Source organism: Paralichthys olivaceus, chromosome 10 (genome assembly GCF_024713975.1).
Source record: "Paralichthys olivaceus isolate ysfri-2021 chromosome 10, ASM2471397v2, whole genome shotgun sequence".
In the NCBI taxonomy this organism is placed as follows: domain Eukaryota; kingdom Metazoa; phylum Chordata; class Actinopteri; order Pleuronectiformes; family Paralichthyidae; genus Paralichthys; species Paralichthys olivaceus.
In genome coordinates, this window is record NC_091102.1 from 9,407,874 (window position 1) to 9,435,268 (window position 27,395).

The window sequence follows — 27,395 nt, forward strand, 5'->3', positions numbered from 1 at the left end:
GATTTACAACATATCGCCACCAGATCCAGCCTCGCACACACACTTTCACATTTTTCCTTTTCTCTTCACCTGCATAATATGTGGAAATCTAATTGTTAAAAGCACCAATGCCATTGTCAGTGATAAGAGAAAGCTTTTGGCTGATTTTCAAGGTGATATGTGGAGTTAATGAGCGTCCTCCTCTATTGTTTCTATTCAACACCAGCTCACCAAAGGGTTAAGTGTTTCAAGTCTCCTGTGAAAACCTGTAGCGCAGATGAGTACCAAGAAGTGTGTGTCAGTTAGGTATGTGTGTGTGTGTGTGTGATTGGTTGTGTTTGTGTGTGTGTGTGTGTGTGTGTGTGTGTGTGTGTGTGTGTGTGTGTGTGTGTGTGTGATTGGTTGTGTTTGTGTGTGTGTGTGTGTGTGTGTGTGTGTGTCTACACACCCTGATGAAAAGGGAGTGTACATGCAGACAGTGCACCTTCAGCCTCCTGTCTGTTTCACCTCAGGGGAAGTGCCAGCTGCTCAGCAGTCATGCTCTGTAGCAGCCTAGTATTTATTCACCAGGGAGAGACACTTAACACTGCAGCCATGGGGAAGCAGGTAAGATCTGATAAAGAAACATTAAGTGGTATCGAGTTAAACGAGTTTAATCAGCGCTGGGTCTTAAATTTAGTTTCACAGAATAGCAATAAAAAACAATCCTGTGGGACTTTGTGTTAAATCAGAAATAATGCTGATGCATTAAGACCAATCAACTTCCTGCCATGAATAGATTTGTAATAGTTCTCCTGTAATACACATCATTAACTTCACATTATGTGTAATACCAGGATTTCTCGACATGTCGCACAGTCAGGGAAAATACTAAATGCACGTGCATGGATGCACAACCAGGTTTTCACAAGACGAAGGTGGCACATTTTATACAAACACTGAAGGAGTGGAGGTTGTTTGTGTTTCCTTGTAGAACAGAGTTAATTCACAGGCAGAGCCAGATATGTTATCAAGTTCAGTCTTGTTTGCACATGCAGCACATCTGCTGACGAGAGAAATCTGCCTCCTCATAAAACTGCTGCTGGCAAATAATTATTCTAGCCCCCAAAAAACAAAAAACACAAAAAAAACATTTGTTGAGCACGGGGGACAATTAGTCGTCGTTTCTGTCATTGTGTGCAATATCTTTTGTGTTTTTACAAGCGTCAACGTGGATTTTCAATGACTCTGCAAGTTCTTTTTTTTTTTGGTGTGAACTTAAGCAATGTTATGTCGGCCTGAGCGAGAACAGAAGGCGTAATTGTGCCAAATAGCTGCGGATAGGGAACTCTGGTGAATTCATTTTGGTTTCCCCCATGCACACATCTGGTTCTGCTATTGCTCTGAGATGCCCTCATTCCCTCAGTTCTGAGAGAATGAAACCTAAGTTTTCTTTCTTGGTATTTCTGTTTTGTGAATTAGCTCCATTTTATAAACTGGCCTGTGAAGAGAAGACAGTCCATTTCAATGTACTATTCCCTCAGTGCGTTGGACGTATGGTGATTTGAATCTTACTGTTATTGCACAGCTCTGTGTCTTCCTTCCTTTTTCCCGAAAGACAAACATGACGGTCCCCATCAGGTCAGCAGTGCCAGCTCCATCAGCAGCTGTAAAATCTCTCCTCCTGCTTGTTGTGACAGGGCGGCAGTGGAAGCTGGTACACTCTCATTGTTAGAGCCAATAACTGTACATGAAAGTGGCGTGTGTGTGTGTGAAGAATATTCTTATATCAACGATACCTCCGCGGGAAGAGCAAATGTTTAATCCATGTTGAACTCCAAAGAATGTGCTTCTCAGGCCAAGACTGAGGAATGTGTTCTCCTCCGTCTTGAAGGAATTCTTTGTCGACATGTAGATGGAGAGTAAAGTGAGAATATTTTCTAGGGCCACACTGAAACCATGGAGAAAACTGATCGCTTTGACTGTCTTTTAACCTCCGTGGCATCGTGTAACGCTGCAGAGACCGGCCTCTTACATCTCTACTCTTTGTACACTGTTATTGCTGATGGTGCAAACTGCAGCAGTGTCAAACACAGTTAAAAGTCGCTCTCCCTGAGCAGAGCGTGTTTTGAAATCGTCCCTCAGCTCGGATGCAGCCGACCCAGATCCCGACAGCTGGACCTCTGCCTCTGGCTCTGACGGTCTCCTTGGACACATGAACACGACAAACCACAACAGATGTTCAGAACTCCTCCAGCATTTCTTGGTGTAGGAGGTCTCATTTCTCCGAATATAGGACAGAGGAACAGTGTATGGGCCTCGAAAGTCCTCGTACCAGTTTTATACCTGGCTACATTGAATATATAACGTATTTTAATGCCGCTGCTGATGTGGCGGTGTATTCGGGAGCTGGGTTTTGGCTGGAGTTTGCAGACGCGAGGGTGGTTGAGTGCTTCAGCAGCACGATAAGATAACATAAGTGTTGTTGAAGATAAAGATGTGACGCTCTGATTTTTTTTCTCCCATCCCTCAGAAGCTGGAAGCAATTACAGGCTTCTCCCAGCAGCAAAGAATGTAGCAGACGTTCACCGCACCCTTTCATATGATCTTTTTCTTTTTTTCTTGAAAAAATAAAAAATAAAAGCAGAGACTTTCAGGCTATGAGGATGTGGTGAGGAGTAAATATAAGACATGACCTTATTTTCCCAAAACTCTGTCACCGTTTCATTTCTGTGAGAATATTCCAGACGTTAATTGTGTTGCATTCAAAGTGCAGCCGCTTTTCATGGCCTTCTGATCTTTGATCATATCATAACTTTGTTTTAAATCATTCACGAGAGCAGATCATAAACCGATTTACAATTTCATACACCACTTGAAACATTACCAAAGTGTCTCAGTGGTCATTACAATTACGAGGGGACGATTCCTTGGGTGCTACATGGACTCTGGAACCAACAGAGACAATCAAGCACCCGTGTGTGCCAGCACAGTCAGGACTTAATTAACATTGATTTGATATCAGACTTCACTGTTGGTGCGTGAGGGGATTAGTCAGGCTGACCACCAATCATGTCTCTCTGGATCAATGGCGGATCTACGATCTCTCTACAACAAAGGGGCCACAGTTTACACAGAGGGGTCATTTAAATGCCCAACATCCATGCACAGTTTCCTGATTCAGTAAAGTGCACATTTAAAACATTCCTTGTTTTTAAAAAAAAATAAACATTACAAATTGTCATATTGATTATTAGTAACTACGAGTGACTAGTGGCAGGAGAGGGGTACATCAGTGGCCAATTAGATTTCAGCTGGGGCCAGTAGCCCCTGGCCCCACCCCTGCTCCAGATGATCCAATCTGAACAAAAAGAAGGAACGACAATGGTGTATGACAACAAATCCAATTTGAATATTCATTAGGTGGCTGGGCCTGTAGGTTAGAGTTAGGATTTGTGTTGTCTATGGTTTTTGCACAAGGTTTATTTTGGGCACAGGGGTCGGGCATTCAACTGTTAATAGCACTCACTGACAGTAACACAGACCAGCGCCGAGGCCTCAGACAGATTCTTTTACACTAAATTCAATCACACCAGTCTGCACCACCGCATTTATTTGTTTCCTACAACACATCACAGAGGAGAACTGGACGGAGCATCGATCCTGTTGTTGGCAAAACTACCAACACAGCGCCAACAAGGCTGCAGCATGTTCAGAGGAAATGAATCAATTCCGGGTCAATGCCCTCAACAGTCCTATATGTTCTGCCAGCTAATCATAAAGTGCTCTGAATGCATATACACAGTGGTTGATGTGATGTGCTCAGCAGCTATTTTGCAAACTCTGGATTCTACCCAGAATGCTTGCAATGAATAGCATTTAGCAATTGAAGTCTCAGGATATCACCTTGAATAACACCTCTGTGTTGAGAGTCTGAGATAAATTGGCTCGGTACTAATGTGTTCATTTATTTAATGATGTTTGGTGTGTTGCTTGGTTATTTTCCTCGGGGATGAAAGCAATTAAAATCTTGAGCCTTTGCCACGATGAGGTCCGGCCATGCGCTCATCTTATTGTTCACTGGCAAAAGGAGGAGTGGCGGCTCTGGACTTGTCCTAGTTGGGAAAACAATTATCTCTGTTCAGATCAGGGCTTGCTCTGAAAAAGACGATCGTGAGCTAACTCAATTAGACGTGTGCACTCAGAGTTTAATTGCTGAGAGCTCAATGACAAACACGACATGATGAAGATGTTCAGTTTTGTCCTTTTGCTTGGATGTGGTGCACAATCTGATGAGTGCATTTATTTTCAGTTTGTATAGAGGCGAATATGAAATGCATCAGCGCAGCACAGCCCTGGAGACTGATCCCATCTGTTCAGGGCCTGCCTGTGTAGTCAGAAACTCATCACAATGTGGTCCCCAAGGTTTTTGCAACCCCCCCCTTTGTCTCTCCATTTGTTACCTCTTTGTTTTATTGCTGAGAGGGCGGGGAGCCCGGGGCAAGAGCCCACAACCCCAGAGAAGAGGAGGAGGGGGTTGGTTGGTTGGTTGGTGGACCTGAAGCCTTAATGGACACAGCATCCATGAGATGGCCCAGTGGAAGTGATGCTTCCTGGGCATGTTTTACGCTTGCGTGAGCTCAGGGCTGGGGCTCGGGCAGGGCGGGGTGGGGTTGGGGAGCTCTAGCCATGAGGGAGGGAGTGTGGAAAGAGACGAGTGTAGCCAGGATGCTACTGCATGTTTTGTTTTGTCTTCCACCCATGTGCAACTGAAAGAGAAAGAGGCGTCAGAGGGAGTTGCATTTTCTTGGGCTTTAGAGGATCACCCCGGACAATAGCACGTAAGTCAGGCTTGTACAGCTTATTTTTATGGCTGCTGTGTCATTGGGAAAGTTGTGATGATTTGCTTCAGTCAGCAATATCTGCTGAAGTTTATCCTTCTGCTGATCAGATGTGTTCCCTGCCTCTTTTCTTCATAACATAGATTTTGCACACCTCAGATTACATTTATATTTAAGGACTCCTTTGTTCAGTGCACTTTCCAATGGTTGCTGCAGCAAGGTGAAGAATAACCCTTTAACATAATGATGAAGCTTACAAATGTCTGCTAACCTGCTCCCTGGGAGAAATCCTGTTTCCCTTTTCCCCCATCATCATATTTCACAACGTATTTTGTTCCAACTTCTTATCTTCTCCTTCAGGAGGCCTTTTCTGGCCCTTTTCAGGTCTTTTTCCAATTAATGCAGCTTGATGTGCCAGCCACCACTGAGAGAACCGCCTCAGGCAGCAAATGGCCTTATTTAGTGGGGATGAATATTCATTTGTTTTGAATAATTATTTCTACAGAGCTGTTAGTTATTGATAAGGGAATATATGTACAGTATAATCCAAGATGTTTTTTTATTTTATTTCCACAAGTAATTTTGCTCGGATTAAACCTAGAACATAAACATCTTGATTGTCATTTATACAAAAACATTAACACAACATATAACTGGTATTGTCAGCTTCCCAACATCTGGACTGGATTAAATCATGACTTTATGTCCTATTAATTGCAAAGTGGAACATTCAGTTTGTCTTTTGTCTAAGATGTCAAATATTTGGATTTATAAACTGTGCATGATATTTGTTTGGACTGCTGGAAGTTCAGCTGTTATTTTCGTCAATTCCTGCAGACAGAGACTTTGTGTGTTAGCCTGGATTTGGGTTTCCAGTGGGCGAGGTGGGGACAGCCACTAAAACCGCAGCCCAGACAAGTTTTTGGGGATGTCTAAAACAGAGGAAGACATTTTTACTAAAAAAAAAAACACTTGCTTCAAATGTCACTGTTGTTCTACGATCCATGTTAATGTCATGAGTTTTATGGCGTCTTATTGCAGGGAAAGATGTGAACGTATGAAGTGGTGAGGTCATTACTCCGCTGTGTGGCCTTGGGTCGCGCTACAAATACTTCCTCATACAGATTTCCTTGCTGCTGTAAATTACCGAAGCTGCGTCACGCATCTGATTAGAGGTGTGAGGATAATGTAGCATCGCTGTCTGTGTGTTTTATACGGGAAATTGATTCGTACTGTGCTGTTTACAAATCCATTAGTGTGTTAGCAACGTGTGCAGAATGAGTCACAGGAGAGGCCATGCTTGAATCGACCATTGTCTCTCCTCGCTTGTCGGTCTTAAGAGGGGAGTTGTTGTCAGTGGGAGCAGAGTGACCCTTCTCAGGTTCCACTAACAATGTCACAAAACGTCTCTTTTTCCCGACAAAACGCAGCCGTCTTTGGATTGGCAGGGGACGTTGGAATGAACCAGAGAGTGACAGACAGCAGTGGGCTTGACTGAGGAACAAACAGGCTGTGAAGAGCGAGCGGAAGGTTTGCCAGTGAAAAGATTAGAGTGGCATCTGGCTCGATTGCCAAGATGCATCGCTGCTTTTGCCACACTGTCATAGCAACGGAAGCTTTACGCCGCTCTCCCAGTTTCCCCACTGAGCACCCAGACTGTACCAGAGAGTCATTTAAAGCTCTTGTGATTCTTCATGTTGACCCCGACGTTCACCTGCAGTTAATCATGTTACAACATAAATGTCTCTTTCTTAAGTTAGGCTGCGTTAACGAGACCTTCGCGACTTCAGCGTTGATTACTCACTCATTTCCACGGCTTTATTTTCCTCTTGAATGACATGTAAATGAGTGCGCTGCATTAAAAAGTCTATTATACAGGTTCACGTAACCTCAGCTGAGCATCTCGACAGGCCCATCCATCCCTGTCGCTCCCATTTGTCATGCAGGGCACCTCTGTTCCCCGGTGACCAATCAGGAGTGCCTCCTCGTGTGGCTGAAAGAACCCCCCTCACCGCCTCATCATCAGACGTGATTGACAGCCTCCCACAGGAAGGAGGGAGGGGGGTTATTTACCTCCTTATGTTCTCATGGGAGTAAGTTAATGATCCCAGCCAACAAAATAATACAAAGCGAGGGAAAAAGCCTGAGAAGTCGACGCCAGGGTTGAAGCATTTGGAGCAGTTTGGGCTTCCTTTAGAGAGGATTAGAGGAGGAGAAGAAGCTGTGTGAAGGGAATTTCAGAGATAAACGGTGAGACAGATGAAACAGCAAAGCCCAGACAGAAAGCAGGAGCTGAAGGGAGGCTTCTGTAGAAAGCCTGTGTTTTTAGAGAAATCTCTTCCCAGGCTTTATTGCTGTTTGTCACCTGGACTATGGACCGGCTGACTGACTGACTAACAGACCGAGAGGTAAGGGATGATCTGTAATTCCAGTGGGGGACACTTTAAAGTCGACTTCTGGCTTGAGAAAGTTTCCGTGCATTGAAATAAACTTGCATTGCCATATCCTTTGTACAGTTTTCTCCTCTCAGATTTGGACATTTTAAATGAAATGTTTTGCGCATACTGAAGCTTCCATTGTATTCTGCACTGGGTGTCATGGAATCACCAAGATAAAAATGTGTCTATGTGACTCTTTATCTGCTCTCACATACCTTACAATCCAAGTTATTTTCATTGCTCTCACCTTCGCCTTCATACTTTATTGAACCCTGCAGGCGAAACTGAAACACAAGGACTCCTGGCAGACACTCACAGTCGCTACTGATCCAAATCAATCCGTGTCTTGTGTGCTCCGGTTTTACCACATAACAAAAACATTTGCTTTACACACAGATACTGTATCAACAATTCTGATTTGACATGGCTGACAAGGTCTTCTCAGGTAAAAACGCCTCCAACTACAAACCACAGACCTCGACAGTTTCACAGCGAGCGTGGTCTCAGACCCAGAGCAGAGGAATCAATGGTACTTTATTATGTGATCAGCATCGTCGTTGTTTGGATGCCAAGTGTGTTAGCCAGCACATGTTTGGGAACATTTTCCATGTAGCTGCTGTAGACTGTTGAACAGATGTCAAGAATCGAGACAACTTGCTGCTCTCTGTAAGTCAGCTGTCTCAACCACAGTACATTCCTGCATGTTCATGTTTTCAGTGAATGTAGTTCCATGAAAAAATTGGTGGGATCACTGATAAGAACTTAAGTTGTGGAGTTAGTGCGGTTTGCTTGATCGACATCTGGACTAACCAACTGCTCCTAGACATGGTTGTTGTGTGGGAAAACAACGGATCGTCTCTGAATTAGTTTACGTTTATCCAAATCGGAATTTTCTCTGGAGATCTTTTTGCAGGGACATTCAATCAATCAATCAATCAATCAATTCCATTTTCACATTTTGCCTCCCAGGGCTTAACAAGCTGCAAAATGTTGTGACCCTCGACAAGAGAGAGTAAAATTTACCAAAGAAACCTGTTGAAAATGCATCAACAAAATAACAATATTTACAACTTTCTCGAGAAAAGACAGTGTCTTACATAAGTTTATCAATGTTTCAAGTATTTTAGTCCAGAGTGTATTTAAACTCACCTCAAGTATGAAACATGTGTCCAACTGCAATAATCCAGACCACGTTTGTTGATAGGAAATGCAAAGCAGTCGTGGTCGATATTATCTGTGAATGTCATCTCACCAAACTTTGCACAGAAATGTGTTTTTTATGGACGGGTTGTTTTTGTGGTGTGCAGCTCAGCTATTTAGAAAATGTTTATTTGAGGATGAAAGTTTTTTTTTTATGAGAGTAATGGCAGGACTCCATGCTCTGATAGCACTGAGCGATAGACCAAACCACTGGAGAAGTCCTGCCCCTCTCCTACGATTGGCTAATGCAACAATTTGCAGCCCTCTGCGTTGGTGGATGGGTTAGGTACAGTTCTCAGTGAGAGGAAAGGAAAAAGGGTGGAAAGTTTCGATCTCACTGCTGACAGGCAGCAGGCGCAGAGAACAGGGTTAGAGGGTCAGTGTCTCACATGGAGCAGCAGAGACCAGTCACACATTGCTCTGAGCTCTGACCTCTGCAGTGGATGATCTGTGCAGAGCCCCCAAAATTATCTACACTGGCGTCTGAAGGTGGCTCTTTTCCTCTGCTGTTTATGGATGTAATCATGTGGCGGGTAAGTCACAGGGTCACTTTTAATTCAGTCTGTATTTTATTTTATGTTGCTGTGGCTCTGTGTGTTTGCTGCCAAAACATTGAGTCATCACATATAAGTTTCCAGGCAGTGCTCTGTGCAAGTGCTGAGTCTGTTCGGCCTTGTTGTGATCACAGATTCCTGCATGTTTTCAACTGTGGGTAATACTTGAGGGATAAGGTGACTAAGTGTGGAGGCCAAGGGGAATTTTGTGATTTTAAAAAGCACTGAAGAGCAGGGGACAAGCTTCCCATTGTAAAAAAAACAGCTCTGCAGTTTTCTGAAATATACTTTTCTACATGCGCTCTGGCTGAAAGAATGTATTTTTTTTAGGGCAATCCCATTATTCCTGAATTTACAGTCACGTTCTTCCTCTTGTTTCATCATAAAAGTATTTTTATTACCTTCACTTAAACTTAAAGGGATCAGCTGAAGCACCGAGGAAGATAAAACCAGCCTTTTATCCATAATCTGGCAGCAAAACACCATTTGCGTCACGGATAAGATAAAAAGATACAGACGTTTCTACCCATTCAACATCCATATGTGCTGCAGTAATAAATCTGGCCCCAGTTTGTGACAGGCCGACATACATAAAAGCACACAGGAGTCTTGTTACATGGAGATAGCAGAGTAAAAAGTGGGACGTTGCAGTTGGGGTCTGTTGTCGGATCCCTTATTAATTAGTAACGTATCTTGTTGTAGTCAGGAGGAATGTTAGACATCTTCCCACCATTCTGCTTCTGATCACTGCCGTGACAAATAGATATTAAGCTGTCACCATGGCAGCACATTTAGAGCACTCAGTAGGAAAAAAAACACGGCATTGATTTTAAGTGAAGGGTTAACTGAGATTATCTGAGGGTGAGTTTTTGAATAATGATGCTGTTACTGTCAGTTTACTTGTCGAACTGGAAGGAATATAAAATAATGTATAGTTTGATTTTAATACATGTGAAACATATTTAGAGTTATAGTCACCTCTTAGGGTAGTTATTACCAATAAAGTTGATTTATATAGCACCTTTCCTAACACAGTTGCAAGGTGCTTTACAAGTTAGAAATTAATAATTGAAGCCAAACAATAAAAAATACATCCGAGAATAGGATTGAAAAAATATTACAGATAAGAAAAAACTAAAAAGGTATGAAAAATATTAAAATAGAAATTACAAATAGAGAAAGAACAAGACAAAACTAATACAACAAAAACAATATGATATCATACAAAATAAAACAATATAATATAATACTATATCCTACTAATAATAAAACGGTTACAGATGAGATGAGGGTAAAAAAATATTAAATTAGGGTAAAAAATATTTAAGGGTTCAGCCACAAGGTGTCGCTCTGTGAATGTTTTCCCTCTGGCTTTAAACCCTCTCTGTGTCAATCAGAAATTAAACGCTCCCTCCCCATAGGTCAAAACTCAGTGTGAGACGCATCTTCTTGTAAAAATGGACTTTAAAGCAGCAGCAGGCTGCAGCCACCATGTTTGGAGAGTGACTGACTTTCTGTGGAGCTCCTGTGGTTGTGAGGAGGAGACGATGTTTTCCCGCTGATGCCACCTGCAAAGCTGCTGAGAGGAAATGAGGGCTGGGTGCAGTTTGTGCTGCTGACCACCATGACCTGCACAGCCCAGACAGAAAGCACACAGAGAAGGTTTAACTGACCTTTAGACCTCTGTTTCCAGTTCTTAGTCTGTGAGCAGCTTCAAATATTATAGACCGTCATTTCTGTATAGTGAGAGGAAGTGGAAACACGTGGTCCATCTTTATTTACAGTCTCTGTTTAACATGAGTTTCCCACTTCAGTGCAGAATGAAAACTTCCTCTGGCACTGTTGTTATCTCCCACATAATCCTGTCTGACAGATGAAAAAATTAACTGGACCAAATGTTTGGATTTGCAATTAACTTTCCGTCCTTAATCATTTAAATAGCAATAATACAGGGTTTTGGTCGTGGCCAGGAACCTTACACAGTTAATCACAGTAATGTGTGCAGCTGCAGACCAGGTACATTTGTCAGTCTAATCATTTGGCTCGTGCTGCTCCAGCTGTAAATCACATTAGGCCTGAGCGCGCCGCTGCTGAGCTGGCTGCATTTTAAAGGGAGCAGCAACAGGCCACGCATTGGTCACAGCTATGCTGTGAAGACAGGATTACAGATAAATATGTTAGGTGTCGGCCCCGGGAAAGAAGACAAAGAGAAATCGCACTCCCTCAGTCGCTAAATACGCGCTTCGGAGCCATGATTAAGGGTGATAAAAAACCATAACCAAAGGGATTAGAAAGTGCTTGAGCGGGAAATTGTCTTCCTATCTGAGACACTGTAATTGTTTCATCTCTAAATGACCCATTATTCCCTCATCAAGTAAAACTCAGAATGTTTAGTTCGAGCTTGAGTTCATCATCATCACTTGACAAAGTGCCGGTGTATCACACCTGTCATATCTGCTGATGCTTTGCTTTTAGCATCATAATTCTGCTGTGAAACACATAAACTATTCTGGCAATAGAGATATACAGATGTATTATCGGGTGTGTGATATGAAACTATATATATATCTTGGTTATAATATACTCTCATATAGGTTTTGTCACGTCTTTGTCTGAAAGTGCATTTGTTGTTGTTGAGATAAGTGACCTATAAGAATCAGATTGTTTGTTATATCTGATGCTTTGTGAACTTTTGCAGAGTGTAAGAATAGTGATATTAAAACCACACATACACTGTACACTGGTAGGCGTATATAAATTTATAAAACTTCACCCACTCAATATTACTTGGTCCTGCATTTAAAGTTTAGTATTGCATAGACATTTGTTCCATACATGAAACAGCAGAAGCTGCAGCACAAACTCCGGTTATGTTTTCATCTCAGTCTGTTCAACAGACTCTGTTGGGATGTTTGTTGGTTTTAGAAGATTATACAAAAACCTCACTAAACAGATTTCCATGAAACTTAGTGTAAGGTTGGGACATGGGCAGAAAAAGAAAATGTTCAAATTTGGTGTGGATCTGGACAAAGGGCGGGATCTAGGATTTTTATTTTATTACTGTCATTGTGAGATTTGGGCATGTTTTGACTCTCACCAATTAGCAAGGGAAGGCTTCATGGATCTTAATGAAAATAATCTGGCATATTTGATTGATATCTATCATGCATGAAATTTGGCGCAGCTTGATTTCAGTTAATGGAACTGCTTGGCCTTGGTGAATGTATGAGCTCTGCTGAATGTCATTCTTGTAAATCTTCTCTTATGGTTTTCCTCAAATAAAACTGATGACATCATCCAAAATTCCCTGTTGTAGATCCTATAGAGGAAACCTGGGGAATTCCAGTTACATATGCATCTCCAGAGCTCATCCCCATCGCTTTGTTTGAAGCACGTCTTTAATATATACAGTGCGTATCAGTCTTTCGGAAAAAAGGATAGTCACTCAGGAGACATCCTTTGAATGACAGGAGAACTCAAACGCAGCACAGCGGGGGTGTGTCTGGAAATAGACGCACATGGTCAGCAGATGGTACCTCAGCGATCCCCACATGAGGGCCAACTGGGGCAGACGAGGATGCAGCAGTTGATGTTGTGCAGAGTCTGTCTTTATTTGTTGACACGTCCCTCAGAGTGGATGCTCAGTGTCCTTCAGCTGTCAGGAGGCTGAATGGGGATTTTGTCAGATGGTTAGACAGAGTTAAAGGGTCAGTGTGTAAGATTTAGTTGAGAAGTAATCTAATGGAAGAAATTTAATATAAAATAATCCTTTTGATGTTTTCACTAGTGTGTGATTGTCTAAATTGTATGATTTGTTGTTTTCTTTACCCTAGAATTGTCCCTTTATATTTACATCAGGAGTGGGTCCTCTTTAAGGAGGCCGCCATGTTTTTTTTACAGTAGCCCAAACAGGACAAATTAAACATCTTTTGAGTTTTTATAACAACTGAAGGCTGCCACAGGTTCTCTCTCATGTTTGGAAGGGGAGGGTGAGGTGAGGAGTGTCAAGCTGCACCATGCTACTCCACCACTAGATTTCACAAAAGTTTGCACACTGAACCTTTAAAGCCTGTAGAGCTTTATATTTTTGTAACAATCCTGATATGTATTGCACTTTATTGCCTCTGCAGGGACAGACAGCACGATGATGTCATTAACATGCTTCCACTTTGCCCAAATCTCTTTTGTCCCATGTTACAATTGAGTCTCGCTGCTTCTATCCGCATTTGTGTCTTCAGCCTTTCTCTCTGATTCCCCAGAGGCAAAACCCAAGAAAAGTTCCAAACCACTCTTCCACAGTATTGTACGTCTAGAAACAGAGGGATGATCACACATGGAAACCTGAAACGCTTTGTGTTACTAAATGGGCAGGGCTGAGAGGACACTAACCTGCCTGTGAGGACACTGACTGGGGCTCTGCATAATCCTGCAGCCTCTGCTTATTTGATGATTTGACCCACTCTCTCTCTCTCTCTCTAGCTCAGTCTCTCTCGCTGTTGTCTGCACTCTCTCTCTCTCTCTCTCTCTCTCTCTCTCCTTCCAGTACTGGCCAGCACTCCAGCTGTAGGTGGAGCTGGCTTTCCTGGAATTGTCGGGCAACTTTTCCTGTTGTGCTTGCTATACCTCTTGCTCAATCTCTTGCTTTAATGACAGCTCAGCAGCAGGATTACTAGGGGGGCTGCGAAGACTGGAGCCATCTGGACGCCACTCTCCGTAGCATGCTGGGGCCAACGGCTGCCACGTTTGTTGTCATAAATATATTTTCATGATTCAGGTCAGAAGTTTTCCTTCAGCAGGAATGTCTCGGAAGAGCAAAATGGGGCGAAATCCATCGGTGGGTAAAGTAAACTAAGTATGAATGGGAGAGCTTTTCTGGAGTGCATACTGTTTTTGGAACTTTGGGACATTTTATACCACGGGTGATGACATCAGAGGATAAGCGTCTTTGTATTGTGTTTGCAACACAAAGCTCTTTAGTCAGTTTTCAGTATTCAGGTCTGCCGGGCTGAATTGACAACTCAACCTGTTTGACGAGACCTGCAGAACCACAGGGGCTGCTATGTTGTTGCTGTGAGCTCTTGCTGTAAATGATTTGAAGTTGTCTTGTGTTTCAGAGTGAAACCTTGAAACCTGAAGTCTCATGTGTCACAGTTGGATTTCGGGCTACCTATGTGCAGAGTTCATGAAATTATCTGAAATTTCAGAGGATGAATGTTGAAATACAAACATTAAAATTATATTTATGTCAAGAGGCATGATGTTTTACATATTTGATTTAAGACTGAAGTTGATTTCCATCCTCCTCTCATAACTTTTAGACCTCTCTCTTTTAAAAAACAAACTTGCAAAGGAAACAAAGGCTCACAGATGCATCACAGCCTCCGGAGACAAGTGCAACAATTGCCTCTTGTTTTGTACAGTGCACTAGGATGATGTTTGGGGAGATTTGAATAGAATGGGAAGGAACAGACCCAGGTCTGTGGCTCAGAGGTAATTGCTGTATCCTCAAAACTTCAAAAAGGCTACTTGTGTCGGATTGTCCTGATAATGAGCTTTTGCCTTCTTCGCACATAATGAGTAGAGGTAGAGGGGTTCGCATAGAGCGACGCTGTGAGCACAGTGTGTCCACTCGCAGCTGGGGTGTCTGACCGGCCGGGAACAAAGGCTTAGTGTCTGTGATAGTGTGGAGCCCCAGCCATCAGCAAGCAGGCCAATAGACTTCTGCTTGGCTGAGCTGTCAGTCCTCACAGGCTTGCGAACTATAGAGTAGAGAGTGGAACACTTAGGGACGGGCTAGACTGTTCTTGTGCCAAATTAAAATGAGCCGCTGCCGCATTCTCAAAAGTTGTAAGTTCGGCCTAATAGAGGATACAAGTCTTACATGTCCGCATCATATGCAAACACATGTTTTTGTTTGAGTGTTCTTCTGCCAACTCGGTTTAATTTTCTAGTTTGCTTCATTTCAATAATCAGATATCTAATATACCTACTTAGATCATATTTATATTCATATTTTCTATTAATTGTTCATTGAAAATAAAAAAAAATCACAAGCACTTGAGCAAAGATAGACAAAAGATACATGCTCCAAAGATAATGAAATTGAGCAGAATTAAAAGTCTCTTGTTCTGGTTATTTGTCAGAAAAACTGATTATTTGATTATTTACTAGTTCTCAATTCAATTTCTAAAGTGGGACTTATACTCAGATAATCTTCTCAGCTCTGCTAATGCCAAACAACTTTCACAGTTGAACTCTCTCATCGAAATCATTATCTTCTGATTTCTTTCCCTGTCGTCTTTGCAGATAGCTGATCAGCTTCCCTGGATTTCGCAGACAACCCCCTTTTGTTTCGCCTGAAGATGGAAACACTGGAGTCGGAGCTGACCTGCCCAATCTGTCTAGAGCTCTTCGAGGACCCGCTGCTCTTGCCCTGCGCTCACAGCCTTTGTTTCAATTGCGCCCACCGCATCCTGGTGTCCCACTGCACCCCCAGCGAGCCAATTCAGTCAATCAGCGCCTTCCAGTGCCCAACGTGTCGTTATGCCATCACCCTCAACCAGAGGGGTCTAGAGGGACTCAAGCGCAACGTTACATTACAGAACATCATCGACCGCTACCAGAAAGCTTCTCTCAGTGGACCGAACTCTCCGAACGAGACCCGACGCGAGCGTGCCGCCCCCCACAGCAAAGCCATGACCTCTCCCAGTGCCAGGGTGCAGTGTCAGTTCTGCGAGCAGGACCCTCCGCAGGACGCCGTGAAGACTTGTGTCACTTGTGAGGTGTCGTACTGCGACGAGTGTCTTAAGGCCACCCACCCCAACAAGAAGCCCTTCACGGGCCACCGTCTAATTGAGCCCTTGCTGGATTCCCATCTGCGGGGGCTTATGTGTCTGGAGCACGAGGACGAGAAGGTCAACATGTACTGTGTGACAGATGAGCAGTTGATCTGTGCATTGTGTAAGCTAGTTGGCCGACACCGAGACCACCAAGTGGCAGCCCTTGGCGACCGATACGACAAACTCAAGGTAAGACGTGATGTGCAGCTTGAGGAATGCTCAAAGATCAATGATTCATAAAACAAACTGTTCCTACTAATTTTAGCCCCTGAGAAACACTTGTTCAACACCACCTCACTGTTTATTCAGTATCACAGCACAACAGCCAGACCGCTATTGATAATTTGTTAAATTTACATTTTGTAAAAGATATAAGCGGTTGTTTGAGCTTAGTGGTGTAGAAATGTGGGCACACACTGTGCATACAGTTGATAAGTTTTGATTATTTTGTTCTGCCTATAATTCTAATTTATAACAACATACATTTCATGCATTAATTTTATTATGTTTTTGACTGTGCAGCTGTGATATTAAATAACTGAAGAGCAAATTAAGCAAATAGTGGAAACTCGAAACATGCGATGTCATCTGTGATCTTTCTTGCAAATGCAAATAAGTTAATACTGAATAATGCTATTGCAAATTATTTGCATCTGTCAGACATTGTCAATTGTAAGTTAACAAATCTACAGCGGCATAGAAAACAAATACATTTCGCTTCCTTTAGATTTAATAATAGTGTTCCTGTGTGGTAATATTTTAGAAAATCCCACGGAAAGACCAAAATAAACAGTTCATACATATTTCTTACAAATTTGTTCAGGCAAACCCTCCTCCAGTGTTCCATTCACTGCACTATTGCACTAGGTTGGCACGTTCCTACAATAAAAATGGACACTGTAGTTTGTTTTCAGTCAATCCCACTTAGTTAACCATTTCTACCTCAAATTACCATTAGCATACCAAACCCATCCACCCATAAGCTTATCCTTTGAGGGTTACAGAGAGTTCACCAGCTGTGGTGAGAGGCAGGGTACGACCGAGAGAGAACGACAGTCTGTCGCAGGTCTGACACAAATAAACTATTCACACTTACAGTTGCACCTACGGGCCAATTCAACAAACCTGTGAGAGGAACCTGGAGAACAAATGGATGAGGTGATAGCTTGTGTGGTTCAGCAGCTATAATGCGATGAACAGATGCAAATACATCTCTAGTTCTCTGGTGTGTTGATACAACCTAGCGATTTGAAGCGAATTTGAAGCAGATTTCTTGAAAGACTGAATGCTTGTGTGTTTGGAATTTTGATTAAGCTTGACTTGAAACAAAGGTAGATATGTTTTTTTTAATATATCAACAGCAGGCAACACAGTTTTTGAAGCATCCAAACAGTACGTGGTTGGCTGAGCTTAATTAAAACTTAATTGGACTGGAGGAGAAGCAGCCACAGTGTGTCTTCCCCATGACGACCCGCATGACAAATCTTGTGGGATTAACCGGCCCTTGTATGCAGCTTCAAGTATGAGCAGTTGATAGCATAGCTCAGGTGCAGGTGAGCTGGAGAGAAAACAGCACACAAGAGAGAAGGGGAGAGACAGAAGGAAATGTGAGAACAAAACAAGGTGTAATTATAAAATAATGTAGTTATTCTGGGCTTAAAGTATTCAGAGTACTTCCCCATTGCTCAATCTGATCAAAAATATAATTTGATTAGGTCATCCACTGCAGGCAATAATATAATGCAGATCATTAAAAACAGTTTAAGTCACTAAAAACTACAGCGCCCAGTGAATTTAAGAAACAATTTGTCCTTTAAAAGAAAAAAACAAAACATAACATTCTTGACCTGTTTTCTAAGATCTATATTTGGTCTTTTCATGGGATTTGTATAGAGGATTTGTTTGTTTTCATTCCTATACAGCAAATGTGTTCATAAGAAATATCTTTGTGTTAAGTACGTATATGAATAGAATATACAGTGAAGTGAGTTGAAGGCCGTCGGCCACTTGGCCACTTCTTGAATGTAATGACACCCAATGCAGCAGACTGCTCTCACAATTTTATGTGAAGTGGGACCACTCACTTTCAGCAGATGGGCTGACATCAATAAGATATGAAAAGATGCTGTTTGCTGGAGCATGAAAAGGTGCCTCTGCATTCCTGCCATTGTAGCCCTGAATGAGTTTCTCCTGTAAGAGATTCTGACTCATCGGGTCAGCATTTTGACAACACATTTGGTCTCCAGCAACCTTGTGGGATCATTTTATGACCATGACAGGGCAATCAAACTGCAGAGCCGCAAGCAAGCGAGACAATTTTATTTCAAATCTTCAAAACGTCTGTGTACTATTGAACTCAGCTGGATCGCTCTTTTTAGCTCAAAGTTTCGTGAAGTTCACCCTAAAGTTTTTCCAGATAATCGCATGAAGTAGACTGCATGAAGAAAAGCCGAGGGCCCTCCTCCTTTCAGACACCCACTTTGTCCATGCATGACTCACCAAAAGAAGGTTTACTGTATCACAAGTAACACTCCAACCCCTGTTGTGCCTGCTTCTCTAAATCACAATGGTTGGTTACAGTGGAGTTTGGACACAGCCAGTCTTTTGCAGCATTTTGGCGCGATAGGTCAGAGGACCAGTCTTAACCTGTCTCCTTTGTCTGATCATGCTGTCGTTGTGCAGAAATCTTCTGGCCGCTTTCTCTGTGTGGGGAGTGAACATTCACACCAGGAGACGGACCAGGTGATCAGCATCATTTCTTTGACTACACATTCAGGGACAGACGTCATGTTATAGAACAACCTAAACCTGAATGCTACAGTTCAAGGGCTCCAGTTGTTTTAGTTAACCCTTGAAGAAGGGTTAGGGTTGGTTTAGGGCAAACCCTAAACCAAAAGAACAAGTGACATGGGAGCGAAATACATTTGACATCTGATGCATCTGGTGAGTCGCATGGTAAAGGGACATAGTATTGACAAGGCTCATTTATGCACAACTTTAGATTCGTCTTCTGTCCGTACTCTGGTTTCATTCCATCCATTTTTGTGCATGGACAAAAATGATGAAATGGAGCAGTAGTGCCAGAAATGTATGGGGGCCAGTGTTTATTTAAGGAATATGACCATAGGACAGGAGGACTTTTTTGAGGCGAGACTTTGCAAGTTGGTAAGAAACTAAAAGTGGGGCATACCGACATTTTTGCAGTTTTTGCCACATTAAGGTGAGAACAGTTATATTCTCATTGGAGCAGACAATGTTCGATGTGGTAGTTAATGTAATGTCTATTTTAATAAACACATTCTCCAAGTGGTAAAAGATGGTAGTGTATTGGACAGACCAATAGATGAATAGAGTCCAATAGCTATCGTTGTTTTTCTCTTCTCTTCTCCTCTTCAGTTGCTCAATGTCACTTTTACAACAGGATATATCCTGCTACTAATATATGTCTTTACTTGTTTTTGTGTCTTGCTGAACCTTATATTTTGTGTAGTTGGCTCTATTGTTAGAAGCCTCAAGTGACAGAGGAAAAACAAATTTCCATCTTTGGAGAGAAATTGTTTTTTTCTCACGGCACGCAGGGCACAACCCAGGTGGCGTGCAGCTGAGTTTGTTTATAGTTGTTGGTTTTTCCAAACACATGTTTACAGCCACTACTGCCTCACATTTCTCTGCCAGTCCCTCACAATGGGATAGTGTGACACAGTGAAGGCGTGGGTGTGTGTGTCTGTGTAGGAGAGCACATGTGTGTATAATGTTTCTTTTCTTCTGGTCTCAGCATTATGTGACCCTGGTCTGGTGTGTGTTATTGTCTGTCCATCATCCATTATTTATATGATGCAAATTATAAAAACACTTACAGGCAAGTTGAAGTCGGACTGTGGGAAGAAACACATAAAGCAACAGGACCCAAATTCAAACCCAGCCCCCTCTTACAGTGACATAACATCGCAATCACAACTACAATGCTGACATACCAAATATCTAATATAGGTAGTTATAGTCATTCAAATAGAAAATACTTCAGAAAATCATTGTTAAAAGATTGTTTCTTATCACTAGTCTTATAAGTGTGATCTTTAAAGGTCCAGTGTGTAAGATTTAGGTGAAAGGGAACTATTGGAAGAAATTTAATGTAGAATAATCCTCATGATGTTTTCACTAGTTTGTTTAATCTAATATGTATGAATTGTAGTTTTCTTTAGCCCAGAAAAGGCCCTTTATATTTAAATACTTTATATTTACATTGAGAGGGTCCTCTCTATGGAGGACTATACACAACTAATGCATACTGCACCTCATTCTATACAGTTTATATTTGTATTTGTGAAATTCAACGAGAGTCTAAACTGCCCTAATGTTTCTGAGGGCCTGTGCAGTTCACAGGATAGTGTAACAATCTTTTACAATGGATGAGGTTTCTGATGTTGACACAGGATAAAACAGCAGGTCCTGATAGTAACCTGTCAGGACGGCGAGAGGAAGGAAGAGAGACTGGCCAAAGCAAAGGTGTGGGACCAGAAGCACAAAAGGAAGCCGCTATTCTTTCCTCTCATCAGCCCTAAATGGTTTTAGGAAAGAGACTTCCATTAGAGAGAGCCCTCCAAATACATGAGGAGTATTAATGTTGCAGGAGAAGCCGTATTTTAAGGCACATTGTGAAATCCTGTACGCCGAAATGAAAGAGAGAGGACTCACTTTGTCTCTCACACTTTGTCTTTTCCATTTGCTCTCCCACTCTCTCTCTCTCTGTATGATCTGTACTCACAGTATGTGATACTTGTTGAAATCAATTCACAGAGACAGTGTAGACTTCCATGGTCGGCATCAGTTTGATCCATATGCTATGTTCAGTTTTATAGGTTGTGAACCCAGCTCACCTTCACCTGCGACTCAGTGTCTGAAATAGCTTTCATCACTTTCTTTTCCATATGAATAAATCATACTGTATAGTGAGAGCATTAAAATAAGGCCTCTGCTATTTAAGTACACGGGGATGCACACGCCTTATAAAATCACAATGTGATCGGAGCTGAACAAGGTCTCACAACCATTTGCTCCAGGCTTTGCATCTTTGAAGTCCTCTCTTATCCTTTTGTTCTCTTCTCTTAGTTTTTCTCCTAACAAAAGAAAATCATGGGTCATATTTAAAATTACAAAAATATGTTGTGCTTTCAACTTAAAATCCACATCAGTCCTGAATTATTTAAAATCTGAAATCAATTCACTAATATCAAAGATTTCAAAAAGTATTTTTTTATTTTTTCATTTATTATAATCAGTTGAAAAACAAGTAATGCTTATTTTGTCCACAGATATGAAAACTGTTTTTGCTTTTGGTTGGACGACACTTTTGCTTGAAATGATTGATTGCACACGGTAATGTAATTGTGCATGTATCTTTTACTTAGGAATAATTCTACCTTCAATATCAGAGGATTGTTTTGCACCACCACTGTACACAGTCATCATGCTGCCCAATTACAGTGAGAGATTTAGTTTGAAACATAAGCCTCTGATCTGAGTCAGTGATTAACGCAGCCAGGGTTTAGTTGTCCAAATCACTGGCAGATGCTCTGCTAAGCTCCGTGGCCTCAGCAGGCAGTATGATGGGATCTCTGGCACATGGGGAGGCCTGGGGATGGAGGCGGCGCTCCATGCCGATCAAAGCCCAAAATATGGCCAGTCATATGCAGTGGCGGCCTTGCGCGTCCTATCCCATGCTCGTTACAGACATGGTCCTTATGTTCCCATTCACCTAGCTCTCCTCCAAGATTTATTCAGCTGTTTACAGTTTTATGTGGGGTTTAGTGTGTGATGAAATATACCTCTTTCAATTCTGTTTTGCAGCAAGCCCTGGATTCCAACCTCAGCAATCTAATCAAGAGGACCAGTGAGTTGGAAAGTCTGATGGGCAAACTTATCCAAACCTGCCAACACGTGGAGGTGAGGTTGTTTATCTGTTCTCTCTCAGGTGTGAGTGTGTGTGTGTGTGTGTGTGTGAGTGTGTTTGTGTGTGTGTGTGTGTGTGTGTGTGTGTGGCATTTCATGGGGAAAAAAAAACTCATTCAATTATTAACACCTGCATGATGAACTACTAACTCAGAGTGGCTTTCCACCATGTCAACAAGATTAATTGCTCATTAGGTAATAGATCATTAATTTCTGTGGTTATGCATGTGGTTTGCTGCAAATTGAGTGTTTTCATAGCAAGAGTGTAACACATATTTACACTGCTCAGCCACAACATTAAAACCAGTTTTAATATGCAGTATTTATATGGTCATGCATGTAGTTGCTTTAAAAACACAAAATGAATGAAGTGAGCTGATTGTCACTGTGGCCCAACATGCAAAAAATTGACATTAGGTTTTCCTGCCACTTAACCATTAATCTCACTGTTAGTAATGCATGTTATAAACAGTGAAATGTGCAGTACAACATTTTTTAAAGCAAATGAATTTGTCTCCCAGTGCTCACTGTCTCTTATCTTTATGTGCCCCATGTCCTGTCCAGGTAAATGCATCACGACAAGAGAACAAGCTGCTTGAGGAGTGTGAGCTGCTGATTAATATCATACAGCAGCGGAGACAAATCATAGCCACCAAGATAAAGGAGGGGAAGGTACTGTTTATCACCTTTTGTGTCGCGATAACCTTTGTTTGTGCATCACCTTGCATGTCCCGATACGCTTGCCTCCACACACGGCTGACAAGCTACAGCAGCTTACGACTCGACACCACGAGCACGCTGTTGTTTTTCTGAATCCAGTGGTGACAAATCACCATTGCTGGGTGAAACCTTGTATTTTCAAAATGTTACCCTTCAAAGCAAGGGTATGTTACGTAAGATTCAATAACACATTTATCATCTTACAAATTATCATTTTAATTCATAAACAATAGAACACTCCCTTGCACAGGAGTCTGGATGTCACAGTCTTCATCAGTAGTCTGGCCAGTGGTTTATGGAGGTTTTGAATTGATATTTCCTTGTAACTGACATGTTCTCTACTTGTGCTTCCCAGTGATTTCAGCATATAACACATGAGCTCCAGTCTAATATGAATTATTAGATTTGTGTCATGGGCTGAGTTTTTACTGAAAACACAAAGGGCCCATGCATGAATTATAATCTGCAGTTGTTCCCGTTTTATATAGAAAAAAAGCTAGTTAAGAGCGTATTGCATATGGCCATTGTCCTACTTGTGCAAATGCAAATGTCCTCCTTAACAACCTTTGAGTTTGTTTAATTTGTTGTGAATGGTTATTGTCGGCAGTAATACATTATTTTCTAATACATTTAAATTGGAGACACATACAGCATGTCCTTACATAGTTAAACTATTGCCGTGCTTTCTTAACATAGTTTTTGTGGGTTTTTTTAATATTTGTTGCCCACGTTACGATTGCATGAGAAAATGTACAATGTCTTAGTAGTTCAGAGAATTATTTTTTTTAAATCACAGCTATTTAAAATATCATCCTCTTCTTCTGATGCTGCTGGTGACATGTGACATCTGTTTGGATGAATTATGTTATTTGATCTTGTATTACTCTATTCTACATAAAATACTTACATGTTACCAACCAGGCTGCAGCATGAATTGTTTTGTTTTCTTGTGTGTAGTATCAGCCCACAGCTCTGGGGTACGTCTGCCACATGTGATGCTGATGTGCCGGGCCTCTCTCATTCTTCCCCTTCCTTTCCCCCGTTAGATGCCATTAGAGCGACGGTGGCATGTTGTGCTGTGTTCAGTGTCAGACTAAGATCAGCCCTGCTTCCTGTGTTGACCGTCTCTGGAGGAGGACTCTTTCCTTCCTCACCCCGTGCCTCATGTCAAGTTGTGAGGTCACTTTCAGGCAGGGAGGCACAGAAGGGTGGGGGGGTCTGGTTCCTGTGACAAGTGTTATGAGGGATGTTTCATATATACTCCGCTCGTGCAGAGTAGCTTTTACAACAACAGAAAAATCTAACTGTTTCTCGCCCAGAAGGATTTTATAATTGGCGACGTGAAATCCAATAAACCATCCGGCAGATTGGTGCGCTGTGGTCGTACATTGATCGGTTTATTTACAAAGCTTTTCATTTCCCAACATGCCTTGTTTTCTGTCCAGTCTGTGCGAATGAGGAAGCTGGCCCAGCAGATAGCCAGCTGCAAACAGTGCATCGAAAGGTCCTCCTCCCTCATCACTCAAGCCGACCATACCCTAAAGGAGACGGACCACACTCGTTTCCTGCAGACGGCTAAAAGTACCTGCGAGAGGTGAGAGGACAGTAGAGAGGCAGTGCCATCAATAGAGGATATACAGGATTAAAACACCTGTCTTGTTTGTACGTCTTTATTGCAGAGTATCAATGGCAACGGCATCCTCTCAAATCCTGTTACCAGAAATTAATCTGAATGACACGTTCGATAGTTTTGCTTTGGACTTCACGAGGGAGAAGAAAATGCTGGAAAGCTTGGATTACCTCACAGGTGAGTGGTGGTTTGTAGTGAGTACAAATATTTGTATTGATTATTTTATGGTTTGGCAGGAAATCTATGTGCACATTAATATTTTAGTGGATTTTCTGTGTTCATTTATCAAAACAGTGCACTTACAATTATCCTCACCTTATCCTTCAATTATGGATTCATGCAATTAAAAAGTTTTGGTGTGGATAGAAGCAGGGAGTTTATATTTCAGCTTTAATTGTGCCTTTTAGCAAATTACAAAAAACAACCGAATCTAAAAATGCCAGGCAGCATTTAAGATTGATTTTTTTCCACTGAATGAAACAGATTTGATTGTTTTATGTTCGGCGCCCATTGTGCAGCATGAATTTAACTCTGCATGAGGGCTGTATCTATAACAGCAAGAGGAACTGCTTAATTACACTTGTCAAGATAAAAACACAAATGGATGCTGCTATTTACCACCACTGGTCTCTGAGTTTTTCTTGTTTGTCACTTTTATACTGCTGTGTGCAGAATAGCATCCACGCAGCTCCCATTAATAATTTAGAAGCAATATTTTGTCTTTTGTTTTCTGACCACAGCTCCAGACCCACCAGCGATCCGCGAGGAGTTGTGCACAGCTTCATACGACACGATCACGGTTCACTGGACATCAGACGATGAGTTCGCTGTCGTGTCGTATGAACTTCAATACGCCATCTTCACCAGCCAATCGAATGTCGTCAGTAAGTCTATAAGATGCGCTCTGGTGGGAGTACGGTATAATGTTTTATGTGGAAAACAAGACAAATGATGGAGGGATTTGAAAAGGATTTCGCTCAATGACTTTAAATTGTTTGGGGGCTATGTTACAAGATCCAAACGTAATATTGTTTTGCAACAGCAGGAGGAGAGCTCTGTCCTGGCTCTAATGGGTAATTAGATGTTATAGAAACATACTGCCATTTTTACAGTGACTATACGGGAAAAAATAGAAGCCCAGTCAGACTAGATTTACATTCAGATGTATTTCATGTGCTCTATATTTTCCCTGGGTTGACTTGAGCAGAACGCAGTTTGAATTGATTCCTCTAACAAGGTCACAGCATGCTTTATCAAACAATTTATTCTCATCCGCCTCAGCACTCAAGCACACTTGGAAGAGCGGTAATGCGACTGTATTTGATGATTCAAAATGGCAGCTACAGATCGGGGCGCTGAATGCTGTTGTAGTGCAGCTGCACTTCTTAATTTCAAACACTGAAAGAGGCACTAATTCAAGAGTCTGCATGATTTGTTCTCTGTCGGTGACTCACACTCTCTCTGTGTGTTTGTGTGTGTCTGTGTCTGTGTGTTTGCTGCAGGTTTATGCAACTCTGCTGATAGCTGGATGATCGTACCAAACATCAAACAGAATCACTACACTGTGCACGGACTCCAGTGTGGCACCAAGTACATCTTCATAGTAAAGGCCATAAACCAGGCCGGAAACCGCAGCAGTGAACCAGGGAAGCTCAAGACAAACAGTGCGTCAGGTTCAGTAACTAAACAGAATTATTTCTGACAATTCTGTAACGCTTTGGTGTTTGAAAACCTAATTTTCTTTTCAAGGTCAGCCGTTCAAGCTGGACGCAAAGTCCGCTCACCGGAAGTTGAGGGTTTCCCATGACAACCTGACTGTGGAGAGGGACGAGACAGTGTCCAAGAAGAGCCACAATCAGGACCGCTTCTCCAGCCACAGCAGCTATGGCGTCACAGGAAACGTTTACATCGACAGTGGCCGCCATTACTGGGAGGCTCTGATAGGAGGAAGCACATGGTAAATACATTAACTTGTTTTGGATCATGTTGGCAGTGTGTGTGTGTGTGTGTGAGTGTGAGTGTGAGTGTGAGTGTGTGTGTGTGTGTGTGTGTGTGTGTGTGTGTGTGTGTGTGTGTGTGTAATTATGTACCAGTATGTATCAACATCTTCTAACTTTCACTGGTTACACAGGTTTGCAGTGGGTATTGCTTACAAGTCAGCACCAAAACAGGAGTGGATTGGCAAAAACTCAGCGTCCTGGGTTGTGTCTCGCTGCAACAACTCGTGGGTGGTGCGTCACAACTGCAAGGAGATGCCGATCGAGCCTTCGCCCCACCTGCGGCGTCTCGGAATACTGTTGGACTATGACTCTGGATCCCTGTCTTTCCACGATGCCATCAGCTCTCAGCACTTGTATACGTTCGACATCGCCTTTGCTCAGCCAGTTTGCCCCGTGTTCAACGTGTGGAACAGGTGTTTGACAATCCTCACGGGTCTGCCCATCCCAGATCACTTAGAGGGGGCAGATTTCAACAAGTGACGAAACCTGTCCTGCTGCTGGATTTTCTTTGTTTGCCCCAAAAATAAAAGCACCGGACTACCTGCACCTCTTTGACTGTGTTGAACACATTCATCATGTTGACAAAAAGAAAAACAGTAGTCGAACAAATTGCGTTTACTGCCCCTGGTGTACATTCCTAATCAAGCCTATGTTGAAATTAATTGGATTTATTTAAGAAATGTTTTACAGGCATCTGTAATTGTATTTCTTTGCTTTGCACATGTATGTATTACTCAGTTGGATGGTTTCAAGGGTTTGCTTACAGTTTTTACTTTGTGGAGATTTTTCTTTTATATCTAAGTTCACATTTCATGTTTTCCATTCCTGTGTTTTTAAGGGCGGTGATAAATCTTTAAACACAAGTGACAGGTTGTGTTATAAGGTAAATGTCAGGTTTTTGAAATCTTGCTTAATTCATAGCACTTTGAGGAGACAAAGTTGTCTCTATAAAATGTCTTTCTGTGCCACTTGTATAACACGAATGTTTGCTTGAAATGTTTTGTAAGGAAAATGCACTTAGATTGATCAGATAAGAGTAGTTCACAGTTTAACGTAGACATTTTAATTTGAAATGTGTCAGCTCATTCATATGCAAATGCTCTAATACAGGTCAGCATAAAGAGATCATTAATTTTTCTTTACTGTAGCAGTTTCAGAAGAGCTCAGCATCACAGTTTCCACGTTTCATTTCTTTCTGATTAGATCCAATAAAAGTGACTTTATTTGATGACCTGTGTGACTCGTCCTCCTCGTTTTAAGACACTA

The 27,395-nt window shown here is 42.0% G+C and overlaps 1 protein-coding gene across 7 annotated transcripts; it reads left to right on the top strand.

Annotated features, from left to right (window-relative positions):
- The first annotated feature begins 435 nt into the window (after positions 1-435).
- Positions 436-27,358, top strand: mid1 (midline 1). Of its 7 annotated transcripts, none has more exons than XM_069533185.1 (11): positions 436-585; positions 15,298-16,019; positions 18,513-18,572; positions 21,678-21,773; positions 22,344-22,451; positions 23,945-24,093; positions 24,179-24,306; positions 24,870-25,013; positions 25,632-25,793; positions 25,879-26,086; positions 26,261-27,358. In XM_069533185.1, exons 2-11 carry the CDS (start codon positions 15,354-15,356, stop codon positions 26,607-26,609), a joined length of 2,070 nt encoding a protein of 689 aa, XP_069389286.1. In that variant the 5' UTR covers positions 436-585; positions 15,298-15,353; the 3' UTR covers positions 26,610-27,358. The 7 variants fall into 7 exon arrangements, with proteins under 7 accessions (XP_069389286.1, XP_069389290.1, XP_069389288.1 ...); XM_069533187.1 differs by lacking the exon at positions 436-585 and adding an exon at positions 4,652-4,799; XM_069533186.1 differs by lacking the exon at positions 436-585 and adding an exon at positions 6,982-7,207.
- Positions 27,359-27,395: the final 37 nt, after the last annotated feature.

Excerpts from the sequence above, each read along its gene's own strand:
- mid1 (XM_069533185.1), top strand. The coding sequence starts at position 15,354 with ATGGAAACACTGGAGTCGGAGCTGACCTGCCCAATCTGTCTAGAGCTC. Across the intron at positions 22,452-23,944 it reads CCAAGATAAAGGAGGGGAAG|TCTGTGCGAATGAGGAAGCT; the intron begins GTACTGTTTATC and ends TTTTCTGTCCAG. Across the intron at positions 26,087-26,260 it reads CTGATAGGAGGAAGCACATG|GTTTGCAGTGGGTATTGCTT; the intron begins GTAAATACATTA and ends CTGGTTACACAG.